This window comes from Scyliorhinus canicula, chromosome 16, assembly GCF_902713615.1.
Source record: "Scyliorhinus canicula chromosome 16, sScyCan1.1, whole genome shotgun sequence".
Classification (NCBI taxonomy): Eukaryota; Metazoa; Chordata; class Chondrichthyes; order Carcharhiniformes; family Scyliorhinidae; genus Scyliorhinus; species Scyliorhinus canicula.
The window spans coordinates 17,222,549-17,247,174 of NC_052161.1; the positions used below are offsets into that span (position 1 = coordinate 17,222,549).

Here is a 24,626-nt window from a genome sequence, read left to right on the forward strand (position 1 = left end):
AATGGAATGTTGTCAGTGGGAAGTGCAAAAATTTGGTGAGATTATTGTGGAGAACTTCCAAATCATGAAGTATTAAATCTCATTCCTGCAAGAGTATTCCAGTCGTGTTTTCATTTTCTTTAATTCGTAGGAACATTGTGCAATACAAAGTAATGGATTTCAAAGAGGCAAAATGCGCATTTGATTTAAAGAAAATAATTCGCGGCAGTCTTGCCTGCCATTTTCAGCAGCTGCTTTTGCTCCTAAACGTGATGCGCATGTCCCTTCTGTTGAAAGTTGTGATTGTTATTTAGCAGCAAAAGGGGATATAGGTATGACAAGGTAATATCTGTTTTATGTCAATTTTTAAATTTTATTTATAAAGCAACGGAGTTTGCAAAGTTTGGAGGCCAGTTTGCACGCTATGGAGTCAACACGGGAATCCTTAAAAGCTGAGCTTGGTACAGACCTGCTTTCACAGCTCAGTCTGGATGATCAAAAGAGAGTTGATGCACTCAACGACGAAATCAGACAACTCCAACAGGTATGGTATTTTGAAATGTGGAAAGTCACCTTTTAACCAATCGCATCAGATTTAAATTTTTCTTAAATTGGAGTTGAGGGAAATGTTCTGTTATTTTTTGATGAAAAAGGAGAATGATTAAGTGATTGTACCATCTGCGATGGGTAATTGCTTATTATCCATGTCAACATAATTACATAACATTTACTTAATTAAATTGGCTTATTTGGAGAGAAACTATCATCCGCAGTGGGTTAAATGCCCGAGGCCATTCTACGGAATGCTACAAGTGAGAATGCTGGTTTCATGGAATGGTCAACATGGTTTGGAATGGTCAGCATGGTTTAGAAGTAATAGATGATCCTTTTCAAATCTGGAAATCGTTTGTGTTTAGAAAAAGAATTGCAATGAAATTTGTGCCTTGATGAATTGCATAGGTGGACTGAAATAAAGAGATTTTAATTTGGATAAATGTCGGGCAATGTAAACAATGTAAACAGTCTGGTGGTTTTATCCCTCTTTTATACCTGTGGATGATAGTTTGAAAGAACTTTGTTAATGCAGGCTGAAAAGAAAGGATTTGGAGTCAGCATTATTCGTACATCTGGGGCGCGATTCTCCGACCCCCACGCCGGGTGGGAGAATCGCGGGAGTGCCGGGCGATTCCCGCCACGCCGCCCTGGCACCCGCACGCGATTTCCCCCCCCCCCCCCCCCCCCAAAATGGCGTGCCGCGTTTTACGACAGGCCGCAAGGAGAATCACCGCTCGCCGTTTCTAACGGTCGAGCGGCGATTCTCCGGCCCAAATGGGCCGAGCGGCCTACCCAATACGACCGGTTCACGCCGGCGCCAACCACACCTGGTAGCTGCCGGCGTGAACAGCGCGCAAATGCTGTGTGTGCGGCCTGTGGGGGGTGGGGGGGGGGAAAGAGGGAGAGAATCGAGCACCAGGGGGGGTGCTCAGTGGGGGTCTGGCCCGCGATCGGTGCCCACCGATCGGCGGGCCGGCGTCTCTAAAAGATGCACTCTTTTCCCTCCGCCGTCCCGCATGCCTTGCGGGGCGCCCGCGGGGAGGACGGCAACCACGCATGCGCGGGTGACGTCGTGTAAGCGCCGCCGGCCGCGCCATTTACGATTTGACGCGGGCGCCAAGGCCCGACGCACAAAATTGACGCGGCGCCGCTCCTAGCCCCCTGTGAGTGGGAGAATAGGGGGCGAGGAGCAGCCTCCGACACCGGAGTGAAACACTCCCGTTTTCACTCCGGCATCGCCACTTTGTCTCCCGTTGGGAGAATATCGCCCCTGGTCTTGGACGGTGTTTTAAAAATGTATTTCTTCCTTTAGGATAACCGACAGCTATTAAATGAACGAATTAAGTTGGAAGGTATAATGACCAGACTGGAGACTTACCTCAGTGAAAATTTAAGAAAGCGCTTGGACCAGGTTGAGCAGGTAAAAAAATACCCTGTTTTGGTTGGTTATGTTACATGCTAGAGATTTGAACAGTGACAGATTTTGAAATTACATAATAGTTAGTTTATATCATTTGGAAAAGGATGGACCACGGGCGTACAAATTTTTGAAGCATTAATCAATTTGACAAATCTCTGAAGTGCTGTGCACCAATTAGTTGACCCGATCTCTTATCTTCAGCATGTTTAATGCCAATATTTAATGGGTTTAAATTGACACTTGGATCTAAAATATTGATTCTTTGACTTTCTGATCAGATGTAATCCACCGCCTATGTTCAAGCCTTTCGCTTTTCTTTAAGCCATATATAGAGTAAATGCTGGTACCGTAACATGTCGCTGCATGTTAATCCGGCTGAGGTTTGTGCATGACTAATACAGAGTAAAGGTCAAAACACTGAGCATAATGAAAGTAGCGTATATCACACTGAGTGAATTGGAGGATGGCTGCTTTTGGTGCTGCATATTAGTTTGAATTCCGTTTTGACTGGTGAGAAGAGAATTTTATCACATCATTGGTTGGACGAGTTCCAAGTGAAATGATTTTGACAGTTTCCTAATGAGTGATGCAATGTCCCATAATTCACCACGATTTAGCAATCACGTTTAAGAGGATTATAAATTTTCACCATAGCAACATAAGAGTGACCGTTTATTTTTGGAGGTGAGTGAATAGAACCCTGTGACAGAAGTATTTTATAATACCTCCCTGAGAATGCTTGATCCTGGTGATGGTTTGTTTTATTCTAATATGAGCAGCTGTACCTTGCTATAATTTGCCATGCTTCGTTCCAAAGTATATTAAACTTTAATGAAATTGGTTGTGTGCTTCCTTAGGAGTTAAATGAGCTGAGAGAAACCGAGGGCAACACTGTTCTAAATGCCACAACTTCTGAACTAGAGAACATTAATAAGCGAGTGAGAGAGACCACTGCACGTGCCGAAGGTTAGAACGACTAATTTCCTACTTTTTTGAAATTTGTTATAATATAATGCTTAAACTGCAGCCTTCGTGTCCAGCAGGACCTGATTGCTTTAATTGAGGAGGAATCCTTAAATTGCCTTCTTAAAAGTGAGATTGAGTAGGGCTGCAGATTAGACCTTGGTAATTCAAATGAAATGCAAAGGTTCTAGGGTAAACATAGCTTTGAGTGATTGTGTGAGAATGTGGGTGTTTGGAATGACTAATTAATGGTTATATTTAAATAATGCTTTTAATATAGAAATAAATGGTGCAAGAGCTTGAAAGAAAGAGGATCGAGCAAAAGCTTGGTCAAAGGACAAATTTTAAGGAAAGAAACAGCTTGCATTTATACTACCTTTTATAACCTCAAGACATCCCAATGTGCTTTCTAATTAACTGTATTTTTGAAGAGTAATACAGGAAATGTGGCCAATATGATCGCAGCAAGGTCTCAAAACTGCAATGTGATCATGACCAGATAGTTTTAGTGATGTTGGTTGACAGATAAATATTGTTGTGAAATCAGGGAGATCTCTTAAAGATCAGTTCTGATATTTTCAATTGATCTAGCTTCAACAGACTAAGTTCCAGATTAGCACTACCATTTTGTTAAAAATTGCCTTCTGAAATCAATAACAATTCAAAGAACTGATCATTGTTTCTTTATAATGTGTGTTTCTTTATAATGTGCCTTTTATACATATTTCAATAAAGTGCACAAGTATGAATAAAACCAATAGGATGTATCTTTTAATTGAGTTATGATCCATCACTCTATTGTATCATGGTCAGGTGTGCTTACTGACTTTAAAATTGATTCTAAACTTAAATTGTGAATTAGTTTTGTTACATACTGTAGAGATTTTCACAGTTCACTTAAAACGGGAAAATTATTTGTCTAATGGAACTGTTTGGCTCAGTAAAAATGTTAATAATGGTTATAACAATAACTCCCTTATAACTCTGCTTGGAATATTTTGCTGTATTAAGGTTTTCTGAAAGTTCGACAAAGCAGCTGAAGTGAGAATTCCGCGTCATAAGTTGTCAGGTCATCTGAACATTACCGAATCCTTGCTGTTCATCAAAGATCAGACCAAAGAAGGTCCCTTTTTTTAAAACAAAGAAATGTAGATTCTGAGCATGGTCATAGGCTGATAATTATTCCAGCTGAATATGTGCAGTTTTCTTCCTTCCAATTTTTCCTCAGTCTCTGAAGTTGCTGCCTGGACTGAGGCACAAAAGTGCTGACCATCCTTGGTCACGTCACCCAAGCAACCATTCTTTGTGTCGACCCCAAACAATGAATAGTGACTGATTTGCCTATTAGGACATCGCAACAAGGTGAAGTTCTCTCACCTGACTTCCAGCGTTGGTCAGTTGTATGAATATCAGGAACAGCATGTTAAGCCACTATTTTCCATCTGCCTCTATTGTTGAAGGCACAGGGACATATCTGAAATAATGAAAACCAATAGTGAGAACCATGTCGCCCTCAAGAGTGAGGAACTTAAAAGTAATCACTAAAGAAAAGATACTGGAGAAATTAGTGAGACTAAACGTTGACAAATTCTCTGGGCCTAATTGTCTACAGACTAGGGTTCTAAAATAGGGGATGCATTGATTGTGCTCTTCCAAATTCCCTATATTCTGGAACAGTTCCATTGGATTGAAAGGTAGCAATAGTAACACTGCTATTCCAGAGAGCAGGAAGAGCAAAAAACAGAAACTATAGGGCAGTTAGCCAAATATCAGTCAGTGATAAAATGCTGCAATCCATTATTAAGGAAGTGGTAACATGGCACTTAAATCATAATATGGTTAGGTAGAATCAGCATAGTTTTATGAAAGGGAAATTGTGTTTTGATAAATCTATTAAGTGTTTTCTGAGGACCTGAAAAGCAGGGTAGATGAAGGGGAACCAGTTAGTGTGGTATATAAGATTTCCAAAAGACATTTGATAAGATGTCACAAAGAAGTTTGTTGCATGAAATGAGGGCTCATGGGGTTGCTAGTAATATCTTATCTTGGATATCGGGTTTGTTAAAGGACAGAAAATAGTATGGGAATTAATGGGTCATTTTCATGATGGCAGACTGTTACTAATGGGATGCTGAAAGGAATGGCGCTGGGGCATTAGTGTTGCTCTATTTATTTATCTCGGTGAACCATAAGCCTTTCCCTTATATCGATCAAATGACCACACAACCAGTTAGTTCAAAAGGTGGTTTATTTAGGTACACAAGAGTTATGTCGACATGCAAACACAATACTACGAGTTAAACTACACCTATCAGCTAGAATAACCTATACTGAACTTCACGGCACTGTGCAAATGGATAAGGCCTTTATCTGGATTTCACTTGGCTGGTTCGAAAAAAGTGGCTCTCTCTGCTGGGCTCATCCGTCTTGAACTTAACTGGCTGTACCTACTGCAATTGGGTGGCACAGGCCAGATCCAAGAGAGACAGAACACATGGCTGCGCTCTCTTTTATCCCTCTGGGATTTTGCGCTCTTTGGGATGGTCCTTAACCTTCAAACCAATTGACAGGGCTCTGATCACTCTCATCGTTTTCGGCCAATAAAGGGGCGGCTGCCTTGGTAGCTGGGCAGGTTTTTAGCTGTCATTGACCGTGACAGTTATGCTTTCTGAGTAAGGGAAGTGGAGCCGATCAGTCTGTGGCGATACTGGTTGCGTGATTGGAGTTCTATCGTCCTGGGAAAATGAGCCATTGAAATGTAAACGAGCGGAATTTTCTGTCAGGTCTGGTTATCTGTATTTTAGATACACATAGACTATGTATCTGTCTTGAGTCCTGCATGGTCCTTTGCAGGTGGCCATCTTAGATGGCTACATTAGCTATTTACTATAGATTAATGATTTTGATGAAAGGACTGAGAATAATGTATCCAAGCTTGATGACAATATAAAGCAGGTAGGAAAGTAAGCTATGAGGACACCACATTGGGTTTTCAAAGGAATATAGATAGATTGTGAATGGATAAAAATATTCACTTTGGTAGGAATAATAGAAAAACAATATTTTTTTAAATGGTGAGAAACTATTTGTGTTGGTGTTTTGAGAGATTTGGGTGTCTTTCTGCACAATAGCAGAAAGCTAACATGCAGGTGGATCAAGCAGCTAGGAAGGCAATTGGTAAGTTGGCCTTTATTGTAAGGGGATTGGATTTGAGAGCTCGGACGTTTTGCTGTGATTGTACAGGACTTTTGTGAGACCACACCTGAGTACTGTGTAGTTGTAGTCTCTCTACCCAAGGAAGCCGTATTTACCTGCTGGAGGTGCAACAAAGATTCACTCTGATTATTGGGATCAGTGTTGCCTAATGAGGAGAGATTGCATCAACTAGACCTATATTCTCCAGTGTTTAGAAGGATGAGAGGTGATCTCATTGAAACATATAAGATTTTGAGAGGACTTGGACAGGATTGATGCCGAGAGGTTTTCTCCCTGTACTCGAGTATAAAAGCATATAAGGGATCATTTAGGACTGAGCCAAATTCAGAGGGTTTTGAATCTTGGAGATTCTCTACCCCAGTGTTCTGTAGATGCTCAAGACAGATCAAGATTGTTGGGCTATTAAGCGTGCAATTCTCCGCTCCCCACGCCAGGTGGGAGAATCGCGGGAGGGACCCCCGACTAATTTCATGGCCCCCTGGTGCCCCACCCCCCGCTCGGAAGAATCGGCGCATGCCGTTTTCCACGGCGACCGGCGATACTCCGGCCCGGATGGGCCGAGCGGCCTGCCATTCGTGACCGTTTCACGACGGCGGCAACCACACCTGGTCGCTGCCATCGTGAAATCGCCATGAGATGCCCGATTTGGGGCTTGTAGGGGGCCTGGTGGGGAATGAGCACCATGACTCTGCTTGGGAGGGGATAGGCCCGCGATCGGTGCCTCAATAGGACGCACTATTTCCCCTCCGCCGCCCCGCAAGATCAAGCCGCCACGTCTTACGGGACGGCTGAGGGGAAAGACAGCCACCACGCATGAGCGGGTTCGAGCTGTCAGCCGTCGTGACGTCAGCCGCGCATGCGCGGGTTGGAGCCGGTCAACCTGCGCATGCGCGGCTGACGGCACATAGGCACCGCCGTCGCGTCACTCTCGGCCCGGGAGGGGAGAATAGGGGGCGAGGAGTGGCCTCCAAGGCCGTCGTGAAACTCGGCCGAGTTCACGACATCCCTCCCGATTTTTCCCGGGAGCGGAGAATTCCGTCCCAAGTAATTGAGGGATATAGAGATGAGGAAGTAAAGTGGAATTGAGGTGGAAGATCAAACATGGGGCAAAATTCTCAGATTGCCAATGTCGAAATCGTGTTCGGCAATTGGCTGGTGAATCGGGTTTTATGCCGAAATCGGGGGGGGGGGCGCCATTTTCCGAATACTCCGCCCCCTCAAAAACGGCATAATCGCCGAGTACGCCGCACACCATTGGGATGGCCTCAGGATGTCACCTGATGCCCCCCTCCTGATGCTCCGCCGCCGATGGGCCAACTTCCTGATGGCGTCAGTCGCGTGTCCTCTCAGTTTTCGGGAATCTCGTATGCCGTCACAGTTGGGAGGGGAGCTGTTCCGCTGGCAGGTGGGGCTTCAGTGGGCACTGGTGGGGGTGGTCCAGGGGTGGCGAGGGGGGGATTACAGGGGGCATTAACTGGCAGGCCGAGTCCGTGTGCGGCTGCCCATTCTCCCTCCGTATCTGCAGGTAAAGGTGGGGGCATTGCGTAGTGCGGATGGGCCGGCGACTTTTTGGTCGTAAGACCAGGCACTTCCTCCGGGCATAGCCACAAAAACGGAGAATCCGACTCATTGGGCGCAATTCCCCGCAAGGCCTGACGCCGTCGTGAAACCCGGAGAGGTTCACGACGGCGTCGGAGGCTGCTCCTCGCCCCCTATCCACGGGGGGGGGGGGGGGGGGGGGGGGGGGGGGGCTAGGAGGGCCGTGCCGTAAATCTCAGCCGCGGGGCCTTGTCGCTGGCATCAAGGCCCGGTGCGCCGAGAATGACGCGACCGGCGCGCCTAATGACGTCAGCCCCGCATGCGCGGTGGCCGTCTTTCCCTCCGCTGCCCTGCAAGACGTGGCAGCTTGATCTTGCGGGGCGGCGGAGGGGAAAGAGTGCGTCCCTTTGAGACGCCGGCCTGACGATCGGTGGGCACCGATCGCGGGCCAGTCCCCTCCCGAGCACGGTCGTTGTGCTCACTCCCCTCTCCGCCCCCCCCCCCCCCCGCAAGCCACAAACCAGCTTTTGTCGCCACGTTCACGCCGGCAGCAACCAGGTGTGGTTGCCGCCGGCGTGAAACGGTCGGGAACGGCAGGCTGCTCGGGCAATCCGGGCCGGAGAATCGCGGGTGTCCACTTCATTTTGGGGGGGGGGGGGGTGCCAGAGCGGCCCTCCCGCGATTCTCCCACCCGGTGTGGGTGCGGGGAATCACGCCCATGGTCTTTTGAATGATGTAACAGGATTGAGAAGCCAGTTTCTCCTATTTCTTCTCGTGTAAGAAAAGTACTTCAGGTGGCTCAGGATTTGCAGCTTCCTTGTTTGTGCTGGCTATCTGAGATCATCTTAATGATGCAAACCACGGATCAGTTTTTTTATTGCCATTGAATTAACCTAGTGCACAGACAGGTAACTGTAGTAGCTGTTAGAACTCTTGAGATGCAGTCTGATATTTCATTGCCTAAATACAAGATTAGTTGTTGGATGTAGGTAATTTCATTGTTAATATTCACACAGACGTCACATTAGAATGGTTGAACATTTTAAGGATTCATATAAGATGAGCAATGTCTGGTTGTCTTTCCCTTTTTTGGCCTTCATATCTTCAAGAAAAAAAAAAAATCTGTGCTAAAATAACATGTATGTTGCAGAACTGGACAGTTTGATAGACAAAATAGAAGGAGAAACCAAAGATCGTCAGAAAAGCATGGACCGCTGGAAAAACATGGAGAAAGATCACATGGAAGCCATCAATCATGACACCAAGGAGCTGGAGAAGATGACAAACCGGCAGGGTATGCTGCTTAAGAAAAAGGAGGAATGCATGAAGAAAATCAGAGAATTGGGCTCATTGCCACAAGAGGCCTTTGAAAAATACCAAACACTGAGTCTCAAACAGGTAACGTACATGGATAATTGCTGTGGAATTAGGGAAGATGCTGAATTTGATAAAAGTGGGTCCCCAATTCCTTATCTTTGAAATTAAGTGTCGAAAGGCTGCCGGTGAATCTGTTTTATTCAACATCACCGACTGCAATGTTAATTTTATGTAATGGGAGGCCATTGAGTTGCTGAACTGTGACAGAATGTAACTTTATAGGAGTCTGAGATAACCGATTCACCAAATTTTATAAATTGGAATTTTGAAGTAGGAGACCTATTCACTTGAAGCCAAGTGGAAAGTGGTGAGCACCCTCTACAGGTTGACTGAGGCTGTTAGTTTGTGTTGCGTAGCTTTTGTATTTATAACACAGTACCAGCCAGTCAGCCTAACAGCTTTCTGTGTTTATGCTGCACATGTGTCTCCTCCCAATCTTCATCTAACCTCATCAAGAACCCTATTCCTTTCTTTGTACGTGTCTAGCTTCCCTTCAAATCCATCTTTGAATTGGATAAGCACCTGAAGAGGAGCTATGGGAAAAGACGGGGCATGGGGACTAGCTAAATTAAACTTGCAGAGCTCTATCAAGGACACAAAGGGCGAAATGTGGCTGTAACTATTCTATGGTCCATGCTGTAACACTTGACTATTTCCCAAGGTACCCAAGTTCTTCATTCTAATCACACTTTTGGTAACGAAGTTCTGCTAAACCTTTACATGCTTTTGCTGGCGACAATCCTATACTTATCACACCAAGTTCTGGTAGCTCCTGCAAGTGAGGACATCTTCCCTATTTGAAAGAATATCCTTTCATATTCCTAAAGTTCTCCGCCCAATCTTCTCTTTTCTAAAGAAAAGAACCCATACTGTTCAATCTTTTCTGGTCAGCATTACCCCTCTGTTCAGGTGAATATTTTTTGCACCTTCTACAGTGTCTATATTCTTTGTCTACCATATCAGAACTAGTTCCATTTGTGAACTTGTAGTTTCTTGCCAGTGGCTTTTCATTAAGGGTGTGAGTATGATTTGCTTTTTTTATCATTCTCAACTTTCTAGTTAAATATTGCAGTAGGAAATATTATGTGCCAACAATGCTGTTCTGGATCAGTGAAAGAGGGAATTTCACTGGCCCTGACATTCTTGATAGGGTGCTGTGTTGGTGGTTAGGGTTGAGAGTCTATGGTTTAGGGCAGGGTTTTGTTCAATTGTGTCTCCCCCACCCACACTTTTATTTGCAAGCATCAATTCTAATATGAGGGAGGGGGGTGCTCTGTGTCCATGCTCATGCGAGACAAACAGATGGGTGGTGACATGACCCCACTGGCGAGCAATCCTGTCTGTTCTAGCATCCCTGGGCTTGAAAGCAAGACATGCCGTAATGCAGCTGCACTTGTGTTGCTAGGATATGCTCCTGTCTGAACTATTCAATTTTCTAACTGCAGTAATAAATGCTTCTCGTGCACTAAAAGCTAAAAAAAAAAGCTACCCTTGCACTGATTGAAAAAGCTTCTGGCAATTTCAAGCCGCCTTTCTACATTTTGTTTGATGTAAAAAAAAAAGTTGCTACACAGTGTATAACTTTGAAGCAAACTGACGTATGTAGATTACATATTATTTTTTCTGCAGTGTGATCCGATGACTTAATTGAAAGGAGCAAGTATTGGGAATTGCTGAGCTAGGCAATGAGGGAGTTGAGTTAATGCCTGATTGAAATTACCTCATTGCTGAAGAAATGACTGCATCTCTGATGCATCAATTTAGATCCCTCGCACATTTGCTTGGCTAGTTTTCCTGGTGCCATCAGCACTGCACGCTTGAACAAAAATGTTTAAAATAATCAGAATTTCATATTTCAGTTTCTAATTTTTTTTTTACAAACGTTAGTTTTTTGGGGGATCCACCATGAAGAGTTATAAATCCTCCACTGCATTAATTGAACATAGAATAATAATAATAGAAGCTGATACATTAAGATGACGGGCTAGAGGAATTGCTTGAAGGCATGTCATCCTGTTATGGCTATAATTTGTTTATTCATCCTATTAAAAGTAACACAAATCAGACCCACTATGAAGATATAAAATTCAGAACATATCAGATTAGTCAAAGCAGTGTGCTCCTGCTGATGGTAATTGATACCATTGTCCGTAAGTTATGATATGGCAAATTTCTATTTTCTGGTGATACCTGGTACATATTCCATGATTTCGATTTTGGGACGGGAGAGGGTGTATAGAAATCGTAATGATTTATTTTAATATAAATTTCAAACTGATTTGTAAAGTGTTTTTAAAGGGTGGCACAGTGGTTAGCACTGCTGCCTCACAGCGCCAGGGACCCGGGTTCAATTCCAGCCTTGGGTGTCTTCTCTGTGTAGAGCTTTCACGTTCTCCCCATGTCTGCTTGGGCTTCCTCCGGGTTCTCTGGTTCTCTTCCACAGTCCAAAGGTGTGCCGATTAGGTGGATTTGCCATGATCAATGGGGCTAGGGCGAGGGTGTGGGCCTAGGTAGAGTACTCTTTTCAGAGGATCGGTGCAGACTCGGTGGGCTGAATGGCCTCTTACACTCTCAGGATTCCATGGATTTTCTTTAAGCAACATTTTCAAGACTCCTGGGTAGGGGTATGTTTATTATAAAATCCAATGGCTACAAGACGCTTTTGTTTTATAAAGACTGCAGTTAAAAGCTGTTTGGAAGTATCTTGACCATATTCAGATGACAAAGTATGTATAACTGAGAATCTACATTGTATTACACATGTGTGACCTGTAATGATTTGAAGTATAATAATATTGCAAAGTAACTGAGATAAGCCTACTTTTCAAACCTAAAAGCAACTGAATTGTTTTGTATCTCGCATATATATTTTAAATTTGCTACATAAAGGCTACTGATTTGCATCATGTATATGCATATATCCACCATATGACCGTTTTCAGTTATAGAATCATCAAATTTAAAGTGCAGAAGGTGGCCATTCGGCCCACCGAGTCTGCACCGGCCCTGGGAAAGAGCACTGTTCTTAAGCCCTCGCTCTACCTATCCCAGTAACCCCACCTAACCTTTTGGACACTAAGGACAATTTAGCGTGGCCACTCAACCTAATCTGCACATCTTTGGACTGTGGGAGGAAACCGGAGCACCCGGAGGAAACCCACGCAGACACGGGGAGAACGTGCAAACTCCACACAGTCACCTGAGGCCAGAATTGAATCCGGGACTGCTGCGAGGCAGCAGTGCAAACAACTGTGCCACCGTGCCATCCAGTCAATTCCATGCATATCTTATTTAATTAACAAATATTCCTGGAGGTAATTCCGTCAAAATATTTCTCCGGGCCTTTGAGTGGGGTATTCCTCATTCTCTCCTTTCTGCAGTTTGGTTCTGAGAAATACATTCTATCTGGATCTCGCCTGACAACGTTTTGAGATCATGGTCGGGTCATGCTTGACAGAACTCATTCTGGTGGATGGTTCATCCTGTCTGAAGCTGAAGTGCAGAATGGGTTTACCTGTAATTCTGGAAGAGATTTAAAAATAACTAAATACATTCTAATTTTCTTTCAGTTAAAGATAGTAATGTAGAGCTTGTTGTGCTTGTGAGTACCTGTAACGTAGTCTGTCATGTGAATGTGACTGAGATTGCTGGCTTTCAGTTTGACAAAGATTTGTAATCTATAGTTGCCGTTTTGACTTTTCTAAGCCTTTTTCTGCCTTTTTCTTTGTGTTTCCTGTTTGCATCCTTTCATCCACAGCTGTTTCGCAAGTTGGAACAGTGTAATCAGGAGTTGAAGAAGTACAGCCACGTCAACAAGAAAGCCTTGGACCAGTTTGTGAATTTCTCGGAACAGAAGGAAAAACTTATGAAACGGCAAGAGGAGCTTGACCGTGGCCACAAATCCATCATGGAACTTATGAACGTACTGGAGTTGAGAAAGTATGAAGCCATACAGCTTACCTTCAAACAGGTAAGACACGGCGTAAAGTGAACCCGAAAGCAAAATACTCTGGGATGCTAGAAATCTGAAATAGCAACAAAAATATGCTGGACAAATTCAGCAGGCTGGGGAAACGAGAATTAATGCTTCAGGTCAAGAGACCATTTATCAGTCCTGCTGTAAAATTAACTGGTTTGTGGAAATGGGTAAAAACTCAGCCACAATTTCTGATTGTTTAAAAATACGAAGATCTTTTTAGATGTCTTGCAAAGTTTAATATTACTAGGGAACTAATTCACAATAACAGTAGTTGCTAATCTTGCTGATAGTTTTCATTATTCTATAGCTTTCATTTCAATGTAATGTTTCCCAATAGTGCAAAATAGTCTTTGCATGAAGAGCGTGTGTCGATGGCTTGAGAATTCCACTGCTTACTCTGGTTAAAATCACAACAGCTTCCAGATATAATCCTTGATCTAAGGGATACACTGCGGGGTAGAAACAGTGGGCTGGATTCTCCGCAGCGCCGAAATCGTGTCCGGCGAGGGACAATCTACTTTCATGCCGTAATCGGGCCCGGCGCTGGTTCAGCGATTCTCTGGGGCCCGAAAGTCGGCGTGACCGTGGAATACACCGCGCAGCTGGGGCCTTCCAGGCGGCTGGGGGTTAGATCCGTGCAGTTTGATGCTGGGTCATGTGGCCGATCGGGGGTGGGGTCTCATTTTTCGTCTGGCTCCGCGGTTTGAGTCCGCCATGGAGCTCGGCGCGGCTGCTGGAGGCCACCGCCGTGCGCCTGCGCGGACTCCAAACCAGAAGTGCGGGGCCCCTATCCGCAGCTAAAACTGCGAGAATCACTCCAGACCCCTGCTAGCCTCCTGCACGGCATTGAATTAGCTCAACTTGTTTCTCAGACTTTCTGGAGTAAAACTCCACAGTTTTTACGTCGGTGTGGGTTCATAGTCCTATTTTGGGAGAATGCAGCCCAGTGTTTCTTTCACTCTTCCAAAAAAATAGAAAATAAGTGAAGTAAAGGGAAGATCATTTTAAACAAACTGATCATAAAATCAATGATGGGCAGAAGCTGTACCCTGACGGGGTCTCAACTTTGCATTTGCTCCATTGTTATCAGAGCAAAAAGGGTTGAGTGTAAAGCTCCAGGAGCAGCCATGTCAGTATGATCACTTTTAAAAGCAACTAGCTTCCCTCAATGCCTCGGTGAGTCTGTCCAGTGAATGGCTTAGCTGGTGAGATCACTGCTCAATCTCGTCTCTGTTGTGTTGGCTGATTGCAGTTGAAGTATTAGATGTGCTGTAATTGAGTAGTTAGGTAGGGGAAAATTGGCTAAAATTCTTCTCAGATAGTCCAATATAATCCACTGGATACGTAGTGTGGTGGTGTATTGGTAATGTTACTAGACTTGAAATGCATGAATAATCCAGGAAAAGAAGGCTCAATTCCAACCGTGGCAGATTGACAATTTAAATTCGGCTTTTAAAACCTAGGAAGAAAAAGCTGCTACTTGTAACAGCAATTGTGGAGCTGCTGGATTGTCATAAAAATGCAATTAGTTCACTGATGTCACGACCAGTTCCTTACCCAGTCTGACCTATATGTAACCCTAGACCCACACCAAGATGGCTGACTCTTGACTGCATTCTGAAGTGGTCTAGCAAGTCACTCAGTGGTATCAAACTGCGATAATCATAAAGAAAGCCTGCCTTCACCTTTTAAGAATAGACAACTGATGCAGCCCTTGGCAATGATGCTCACATGGTGAGAATGAATTTTTAAAAATGAGCCAAGATTGGACTCAGCTGTATTTACCCATGCTTGAATAACCTACCCACATTTATTGCCGAAGCTCAGTCATACATAATGGTCACTAGGCAAGGGACCAATGACTACCTGATTTACAAAGAATCGGCCTGAATCATTCCACTTCCTTTGGAGGGTGGGGACTGGAATTATTGTTTTTTCTTTAAATCAGTAGGTTTGTTAGTTATATTAATTGTTTCGCGTGCTTTCCACTTGCTCTGATGATGACCAAAATCTTCATAAAGTAGCCTGTGGTTGTATGCTTGAATGCCCCATTAATTTGTTTTAAAAAGCTATAAACAAACATGGCTGAATGAAAAAATGAATTATCATTTGGAATCACTCGCCATCCTGACTTAGAATATATCGCCTTTCCTTCACTGTCGCTGGATCAAAATCTTGGAACTCCCTCCCTAACAGCACTGGGTGTACTACACCACATGAACGGCAACGGTTCAAGAAGGCAGCTCATCACCACCACCACCAGGGCAATGAGGAGTGGGCAATAAATGCTGACTTCGCCTGTGAAGCCCCCACCCCATAATTGACTTTTAAAAAATGTTTTGAATGATGCAGATCATGTAAACTTAAACCTTTATAGTCAGCCATACACTTATTTGTACTGCCCTATGCAGTCCGTGATGTAGATACTTGTGCTTATTCAAGCTCTTACTTTCCCAAAGCTCTCGCTTAATGTTTCTCTAATGGGGGAATATGCAAGTGCATTAACTAAGCTGTTTCTATTGATCTGTGCTGTTTTTAGTTCCAGTTGAAGATGTTCTGCACAGTAATCGCTTGCTAATGGTGCAAACCTTTTAGATTTTAAGGCCACGATGTTTCACCAAATTTTATTGTACTTTGCTCACCTCATCTCACCAAGTTTTGTTTCGAAAGCACCAGTCTCCGGAACTTGTATGTTCTTAATGCATTGACTTTGCATGTCTATAAGTTAGAAAAAGAAGAATGTATGATTTGCATCACATTTTTTTTCCTTCAATAAAATATTCTTGCCTGCTGAATCATGATGTTTCTGTGACCAGGTGTCTAAGAATTTCAGTGAGGTATTCACCAAGTTGGTGCCGGGTGGTAAAGCATCACTGGTTATGAAGAAAGGCGATGTGGAAGGAAGCCAGTCACAGGATGAGGGTGAAGGTAGCGCATCTCAGAGCAGTGTTCCGTCTGTTGACCAATTCACAGGAGTTGGAATTCGGGTCAGTAATGGACTGCGTTCTGCAGTTTAATCCTTTTCTAAGCTTGCAATCATTTATTTTTTTTATAGTGAGATCCTTCACAGTTTTCAGAATTAAATCTATTGTAGTTGTTTCTCTATTCTCTGACAGGTGAACTGGCAATTCAGTTTTACAAATTTGACCATGTTGAAGTTATTTGTGAAACTATGCCAGAAATCTGATCAGTTTGCCATACAAAACTTAGATTCAAGACTTTATAAGAATGCATCATCCTCTGGAAAACTTGAACCCCAAAATTTGCTACCTTTCAAGACATCGCTCCTTTAAACATTTTGAACATCTGATATCTAATTAATCTTTCTGGATTCTACCTAATCAGGATGAGCCCTGGGGTTGTCTCAAAAGTTGTTAACTCCTTCAACACAGTTGAAGGTGATGAGATCTTTAAGTACAACATTTAAATTGTTCCATCTTCTGATTTGCTTATTTTAACTTAACCACAGAGTGTAAGACTCGGCTGCCCAAAATATACTGTTATTAAGTACTTTGCATATCTGCATGTGTGACAGGTTTTTCAATCCTTTGACAAGCATTTGCTGTTCTCTATCTTTGTTGTCAGGTATCTTTTACAGGGAAGCAAGGAGAAATGAGAGAAATGCAGCAGCTTTCTGGGGGTCAGAAATCTCTAGTGGCACTGGCTTTAATCTTTGCCATTCAGAAATGTGACCCTGCTCCCTTTTACCTCTTTGATGAAATTGACCAGGCGCTGGATGCTCAGCACAGAAAAGCTGTTTCAGGTAAATGTTCCCAAAGAAATGCCTTTGTGATTTTTTTGAGTGTAAGAATGCTTCATGTCTGTTGTGAGTTTGTCTATGTCTATTGATCCAGCAACAGGAATAATAGAAATATTTAAGACCCAACTGAGAGTTTTTAAGTTGGGACTGTTGTGGAGCTGCCCGTTACTGTCGCCCGGTGCTGAGGTAAGTTTGTGTGACGCTACTGAAGGGAATGGCAAACATGTGGTGCGATGCTACTCAAGTATATTCAGTCCCTTGAGCCTTTCAGTGTCATCCTGCCTGTCAAGTAACTCTGTCCACATATCTTGGCTCAATCCATGTTTGTATCCCTGTCGAACAAATTCTGTCAATCTCAGATTTAAAATTGTTGTTTGAGCTAATAATGAGATAGGAAACGTTACCATAGGTAAGGCCACTGCTTAAATTGTGGTGGCTATGAAGTGGCACATGTACAAACTTATAGCAAGTAAACCTTTTAGATTCACTATGCTGTTGCATGCTTGAGCTCAGGTTTGCATTGCAGTAAATGCTCTTTTGTGTTGGAAAAGGTTTTATGGGAGAGAAATAAGTTTATTCTCCTGAACTTTGCTGGTATCATTTCATGAAACCTTTTACCTAGTTTGCCGAAAGGTTAACTTGTTTTGTGGTATTGATCCTTTCCTGGTGTTGAACAGTTATGCCAATGATTTGATCTGTGTATTTTAAGACCGGATCAGATTAAACTTGAACCAACTCGTTGGAATTTAGAAGGATGAGGGGGGATCTTATAGAAAATTTTAAAATTATGAAGGGAATAGATAGGATAGATGCGGGCAGGTTGTTTCCACTGGCGGGTGAAAGCAGAACTAGGGGACATAGCCTCAAAATAAGGGGAAGTAGATTTAGGACTGAGTTTAGGAGGCACTTCTTCACCCAAAGGGTTGTGAATCTATGGAATTCCTTGCCCAGTGTAGCAGTTGAGGCTCCTTCATTACATGTTTTTAAGGTAAAGATAGATGTTTTTTGAAGAATAAAGGGATTAAGGGTTATGGTGTTCGGGCCGGAAAGTGGAGCTGAGTCCGCAAAAGATCAGCCATGATCTAATGGTGGAGCAGGCTCGAGCGGCCAGATGGCCTACTCCTGCTCCTAGTTCTTATGTTCTTAAATGCCCTGAAAGTGTGTTTTACAGTTCACATTTTCATGGGCCAGATGTATTATTTCACATTACATGTGGGAGTGTCGTATGAATGCAAGTTATTACAGTTGTAACTACACCAATGAAGTGAGTGGTTAACAATCCCTAAACTGTCCTGGATTTCAACCCTTAAGAAATAAAATATAATTCGGTTTTGGAATGGGCAGGCATAATAAAAATGAGTTTGTTACTACCTCTCCATTTGTTTGAAAAACTGTCGTTACAGTTTAATTTGGGTTTTGAGGCAATTAAAGCTGTGAGACAGATGGAGAGTACACTTGTAGCTAACCTATAACGGGTAGTTTCACAATTCCCCGATCCTAATGGCGAAACTTGACCATTAGGAGTGAGACATGGGATTTACTGCACATGAATTTGCGATCATTTAACCTAAACAGTCAGAAGATTGTAGGCAGCAAGCATCCTCATTTCTGATCTGCTCTACCACCAGGTGGAGCTCCCTCCCAGGAGGCAGTTTGAACAATGGAAAAATGTCCTAATCGTCATTTAAAATTTAGCGTTCACCATTACATAAAGTTGCCAGCTGTGAAGAGATACTTAATGTTATAGATGACATCATGTACCTATTTCTTCACAAACAATACATCATTCGGATGGCATCAACAGCGGCCTAATGGGTAAAGAAACAATTTAGTTTTAATTTTATGATTGCAGATGACAGAAAATCACTTGGAAAGGTTTCCTGGTCAGTATTTCTTTTTTTTAAAGTGCCCAGTTTATCCAGTGAATGATGGCAGTGGTCTTAAAAGTCAGGTTGCTACTCATTTTTAGAGTGCGTTGGCACTGGTGCAAGGGGCTGGTTTAGCTCACTAAGGGGCTGGTTTAGCTCACTCGGCTAAATCGCTGGCTTTTAAAGCAGACCAAGGCAGGCCAGCAGCACGGTTCAATTCCCGTACCAGCCTCCCCGGACAGGCGCCGGAATGTGGCGACTAGGGTCTTTTCACAGTAACTTCATTGAAGCCTACTCGTGACAATAAGCGATTTTCTTTTCATTTCATTTCTTACCGGAGAAGGGTAAGAGGAGATTTAATAGAGGTGTTCAAAATGATGAAACGAGCAAATAAGAAACTGCTTCCAGTAGCAGAAAGGTTGGTAACCAGCGTGGAAAGGTTTACTGTGATGGGTAAAAAGAACCAGAGGTGGCATGCATATTATTATACACAGTGAGTTGGCTGTGATCTGTCATGTACTGCCTGTGGTGGAATGAATCTCAACATTAACTTTCGAAGGAAAATGGATAATATTTACAGGGCTGTGGAAAAAGAGTAGGGGAGTGGAATTAATTGGATATCTATTTCAAAGAGCCTGCGCGGGGACAAGGTGGATTAGGTTTCTTCATGCTGCAATGGAAATTGGGGTCATATGGCATCTTGGTCAGGGAGGAAATTTCAGCAAGGATTCTTCAGCTGTCTATTCATTGACCTTATTTATTCATACCCATGGACAAAAGAATTGCTAGTTACCATAAATAATTTGATGCAGCTCTCCATCAATTTGCTGGATTTTTTTTTGGTTGTTACAGGTCCACTTGCAAAGGGCCTGATCTGGGGCGTGCACTTGTGGCTGCCCATATCATACGGAAAGCAAGGTGAAGTGGACCTGTCGCCTTGCTTTTCCGGCACTTGATAAACAAACCTCGCAAACTTGTGACTGCGCGTTGGTTTGAATTGATCTGTCAGACATGCTGCCACGATGGCCCCTCAGTGGCTGAGCCCAGGTGTTGGAGTTAATAAATACTTCACATGCCAGCTGCAAAGTGGCTGCTCTGATTCAGTGTGTCAGGTCCACTTCATAAAAGTTTAGTTTACTTCTTAATGTGTAGTAGTCTCGCTTATTACTTCCTGCCTTTATAAAGTTGAATCGTGTACATTTTTCCTCACTATAATTTTTTTTCCAAATTTTCCCCAATAGATATGATTTCTGAACTCTCTGCACACGCCCAGTTCATTACCACTACATTCAGGCCAGAATTGCTTGAATCAGCAGACAAGTTTTATGGAGTGAAATTCAGGAACAAGGTAACTTCACACCATGTGAATTGGATGGCATAATCTATTCTTTTTTGTATTCCGGATTTATTGGGAAAGCTATTTGGTCGGTTTAAAAATATATATATATTTTAAAATGGAAAGCTATTTGGTCTGAACTGAATAGCAAGGTAATTCTGAACAGGAGTTTACTCTATGGCACACAGTACCTACATGCTTCAATCCTGCGACTGATTAATACAATGCGTTGGAGCTTAAAGCACTCCACTTCAAGGAGCACTTTTAACATGCCTTCTCTGGCACCTAATCCAGTGTAAGAACTAACTATCGCAAAGAATAATTTAATTGTAGCATGGAAATCAGAATACATCCTACAATTGATTTACAATTGATTTTGGATAAGAATGCATTTTGAATTTGATTTTTGTCTTCTGAAATATAAAAGGTGCTAGTTGTTGAACTTATGCCACTCGCTTTTTAAGTGTATTGAATATGTTTTTAGTTTCATAGATTTTGGATTAAGAGGTCTCACAATAAATTCCCCAATTATGTTTTATTTGCGTGTGGAACGTTTTAGAAGCTCAGTGTTGTTGCTTGTTTGAAAAGACTTTTGAATTGTCAGTGGGAGTATTTCTTCCCCTTTTTGGGAGTAATGGAGAATTGCAGTGAAAAGTATGCTTCCCATTTAAAAAAAAAAGTCTATCCTGACCAGCCTTGAAATGGTTGTTCAGAGTGAACTTTGTTCTCAACTTTTTCTTGTATAACTGCTGCACCAGCGTCAGTTCGTGGTCTAGCTGGATTCTGGAGGATGCTGTGGAACATAATCTGTTGAATGTTAGTATTTGCGTAGAGGTGGCAGGCTTCACCTATCGCCACAGTGCGACCCGCGCTGTGACTGACATGTTCCAAAACTGGAGACCCAGTAGTGAATGGCTAAGCTGAGCCGTATCAAGCTCTAGACCATGGAAAGACCAAGTTGCCGATATTACAATTGTTTTACCATATTTTAAGTTATCTTCAAAAAATGGACTGTTATTGATTGGGTTAGTTCTGTAAAAAGGAAACTCTGAACATCCATATGACTTGTTTTTCCAAAGATAATTAATTGCCTCAATTAACTGGGTTTTCACCACAGAAACATACAAAATAGGAGCAGGAGGAGGCCATTCGGCGCATCGGGCCTGCTCCGCCATTCATTATGATCATGGCTGAACAACATCCAATTCAGTAGCCTAATCCCGCTTTCCCCAATATCCCTTGATTCCCTTCACCCTAAGTGGTATATCTAATTGCTTCTTGAAAACATGCGATGCTTTGGCCTCAGCTACTTCCTGTGGTAACAAACTCCACAGGCTCACCACTCTCTGGGTGAAGAAATTTCTCCTCATCTCTGTCCTAAATGGTATATCCCGTATCCTTAGACTGTGATTCCTGGTTGTGGACACCCACCATCCTGAACATCCTTCCTGCATCGATCCTGTCGGTCCTGTTAGAATTTTAGAGGTTTCTATGAGGTTCCCCCCTCATTCTTCTGAACTCCAACGAATACAATCCTAACTGGTTCAATCTCTCCTCATACCTTAGTCCCGCCATCACAGGAATCAGTCTGGTAAACCTTTGCTGTACTCCCTGTCGAGCAAGAACATCCTTCCTCAGATAAGGAGACCAAAACTGCACACAATATTCCAGGTGTGGCCTCACCAAGGCCCTGCATAATTGCAGCAAGACATCCCTGCTCCTGTACTCGAATCCTCTCGCTGTGAAGGCCAGCATACCATTTGCCTTCTTTACTGCCTTCTGTACCTGCTCAGATTTGCATAATTTATTTTCCTCTTTCCCTGATTTGTAGCATTTAATAAGTTAAAGGTAACTTGTATAGCAATTATACCCCTAAGTAACTTGTCAGATTTAGAATTAATAAGGTGCATAATGTGAATGTTAAAGTACTCTCTTTCCATTAATAAATTTGTGCAGTATCAATAATGTTTTGAAGAAATTTGGAATTCATGTTAAAAAGCACTACACATTAATTTTATCGCTACAATATTTAAGGAGTCACACATTTCTTTTGTTTAACTTGCCCATTTATGTGGGGCTTCCTTTATAGTATTATTTTGTTTGTTTTTTTAATGTCTTCTTTCAGTTACAATCGCTCTGTTCAGATTTGTGTATATCTTTGCTTTATTTTTATAAAAATGGTCTGTTTTACAGGTCAGTCACATTGACGTGATCACAGCTGAACAAGCTAAAGATTTTGTGGAAGATGATACTACACATGGATAAAAATGCGAGAGCCAATCGATTGACCTGAAGTTGTACACTTTTTATCTGCAGATTTGAATTCTGCAAGTAATGCACATATTCATCATACTAAACTCTAGGTGGTGACTGCATTTCAGATGGTCAACTTTGGAGCTATTCTTTATCCTGCCTCTGAAGTTAAGCTGAGATAAATTTAGTTACAGAATCCATGGCATTTAGGAAGTGACCAGTGTAGATCTATTCCTCCCAGTAAATTTTGCTTTTATTATATCTTTGTTGCTATACGTTTTTAAAAATAAAAATATGCATCAGATCTCTTTCACACACAACGCTGGACTATGCTCATGATTTTGTAAAGTTTCTAGTTGCTGTTTTTATGCTCTTTATAATTGCTGTTGCAATAAATAGCTTTTCTTTATGTAATTTTATCATTTCCTCTCTATAATAGTTCATTGTCTTAAAGGGTTGCAATAAAATGTTTCAGCAAAATTTTAAGTGTTTTGAGGTTTTTGTTGGAGTGAATTCCCCTATTCTACTGCAATCTTGTTCCTGCCATCTGCAAGGCTGCATATGGAGCCATTTCCAAACGTGTACTAATGTCTAAATTTAGCTAAAACACATTATGGGCCAGATTTTGCAGTCAGTGACAAACAAGCAGTGCCGTTGCTTCATCATACTTGGTATTGCACACACGCCTCCATAGAGTTTTATGTGTCATCCTCTTCCAGGTGTCTGGGGCCTGTACGAACAGGACGAGGAACTGTACCTCCTTAACCAGTCAGATTGAAGAAACAATAATGAGGCAGACAGAATCTGAGCCAGTTGGAATAATTAATTCAATTACATCAGGCACAGAAAGCACAATAGAAAAGAAATATAGGATCCATGCTACAGAAGGAAAATCATGTGAGAAATGTTGATTTTCAAAAATCTCCAGCTACAATTAGAAGCTGCCAGATTGAGATTCCACACTTGGTAAAGGCTAATTTTCAGTCAGTCCTAAAGAGGTTTGACAGTAATTAAGAATCACCGTGCCGTTAAAAATGTACTTACACTAGAAAGGACAACAACCTTCTCTCGGTCAAATTTCTATGCTACCCTTCCCTGATTTGGGGGTGGTGGGGGGCATCCTGAAATTGTGTGGACTGGGTTACCGCCTGTCCAGATCCAGCTGCAATTTTACACAGGACCGTGACCTGTGGACCACTCCTGTGCCCAGCCAATCGGCCAAGACCCTGATTGCTTCCCTTGCGCCCTCCGGAGACATTCCCTACCCTGGACCCCTGCCACATACCTACCCAGGTCCAGGGGCTTTGTTTTAAACAGCTCCCTGCAGTGCGCCTCTCAGTTATGGTGCAACTATGAGGAGCAAGGCACCTCGTACAGCAACATCCTGATTTCTGCGTATGGCCACTGGAAGATTCACACTTTAATAATGGTGAATGCTTATAGCCTCTCTGTTAACGTTTACCACCAAATCTGGGTCAGATCAGTCTTGGCAGTTAGTGTTTTCCCCCATCCTAAATCATGCTTTGCAATATTAAGGATATAGGGCAAAATTCTCCCCTCCGGGGCGGGGGGTCCCGGCGTGGCGCCAACCACTCCAGCGTTGGGCCTCCCCAAAGGTGCAGAATTCTCCGCACCTTTAGGGGCTAGGCCCGCACCGGTGTGGCTCCCCAACGGCCTTTGGCGCCACGCCGCCCAGCGTCGGGGCTGGCCGAAAGGCCTTCAGCGTGAGTCCGCGTATACGCCGGAGCGTTAGCGGCCGTTGACATCACCACTGGCGCATGCGCGGTGGAGGGGGGTCTCTTCCGCCTCCGCCATGGCGGAAGAAAAAGAGTGCCCCCACGGCACAGGCCCGCCCGCCGATCGGTGGGCCCCCATCGCGGGCCAAGCCACCGTGGGAGCGCCCCCCGTGGTCCGATTTTCCCTCCCCCGGGGCCCGCTCGCGCCGCCTGCTCCTGCTGGCACAGAGGTGGTTTAAACCACGTCGGCGGGAGAGGCCTGACAGCGGCGGGACTTCGGCCCATCGTGGGCCAGAGAATCGCCGTGGGGGGCCCACCGACCGGCAGGGCGTGATTACCGCCCCCGCCGATTCCCCGTGGAGAATTCCGGCCACGGTGGGGGCGGACTTTACGCCGGCCCCGGGAGATTCCCCGACCCTGCGGGGGTCGGAGAATTCCGCCCATGAAATGAAAGGCTACTCAAGGTGCTCTTCCTATTGATTCCCTTATTTCAGATTTATTTTGTCATGACCATTTTTGACCCATGGATATTTAATGGACTTTTAGGGGTTTTTAAAAAATTTAGAATTATTTTTTTCAATTAAGGGGCAATTTAGCATGGCCAATCCACCTACCCTGCACATCTTTTGGGTTGTTGGGGCGAAA

The 24,626-nt window shown here is 43.4% G+C and overlaps 1 protein-coding gene across 1 annotated transcript in view; it reads left to right on the top strand.

Moving 5' to 3' along the window:
• The window catches only part of smc3 (structural maintenance of chromosomes 3), a 79,932-nt gene extending 57,207 nt beyond the window's left edge, over nt 1-22,725 (top strand). The window contains exons 18-26 of the mRNA XM_038774108.1: nt 365-523; nt 1,847-1,954; nt 2,812-2,920; nt 8,823-9,070; nt 12,807-13,019; nt 15,845-16,015; nt 16,614-16,791; nt 19,898-20,004; nt 22,186-22,725. Of these exons, the coding sequence (XP_038630036.1) occupies nt 365-523; nt 1,847-1,954; nt 2,812-2,920; nt 8,823-9,070; nt 12,807-13,019; nt 15,845-16,015; nt 16,614-16,791; nt 19,898-20,004; nt 22,186-22,257 (1,365 nt within the window). The 3' untranslated portion in view covers nt 22,258-22,725. The remainder of the gene's footprint in view (nt 1-364; nt 524-1,846; nt 1,955-2,811; nt 2,921-8,822; nt 9,071-12,806; nt 13,020-15,844; nt 16,016-16,613; nt 16,792-19,897; nt 20,005-22,185) is intronic.
• The last annotated feature ends 1,901 nt before the right edge of the window (nt 22,726-24,626 follow it).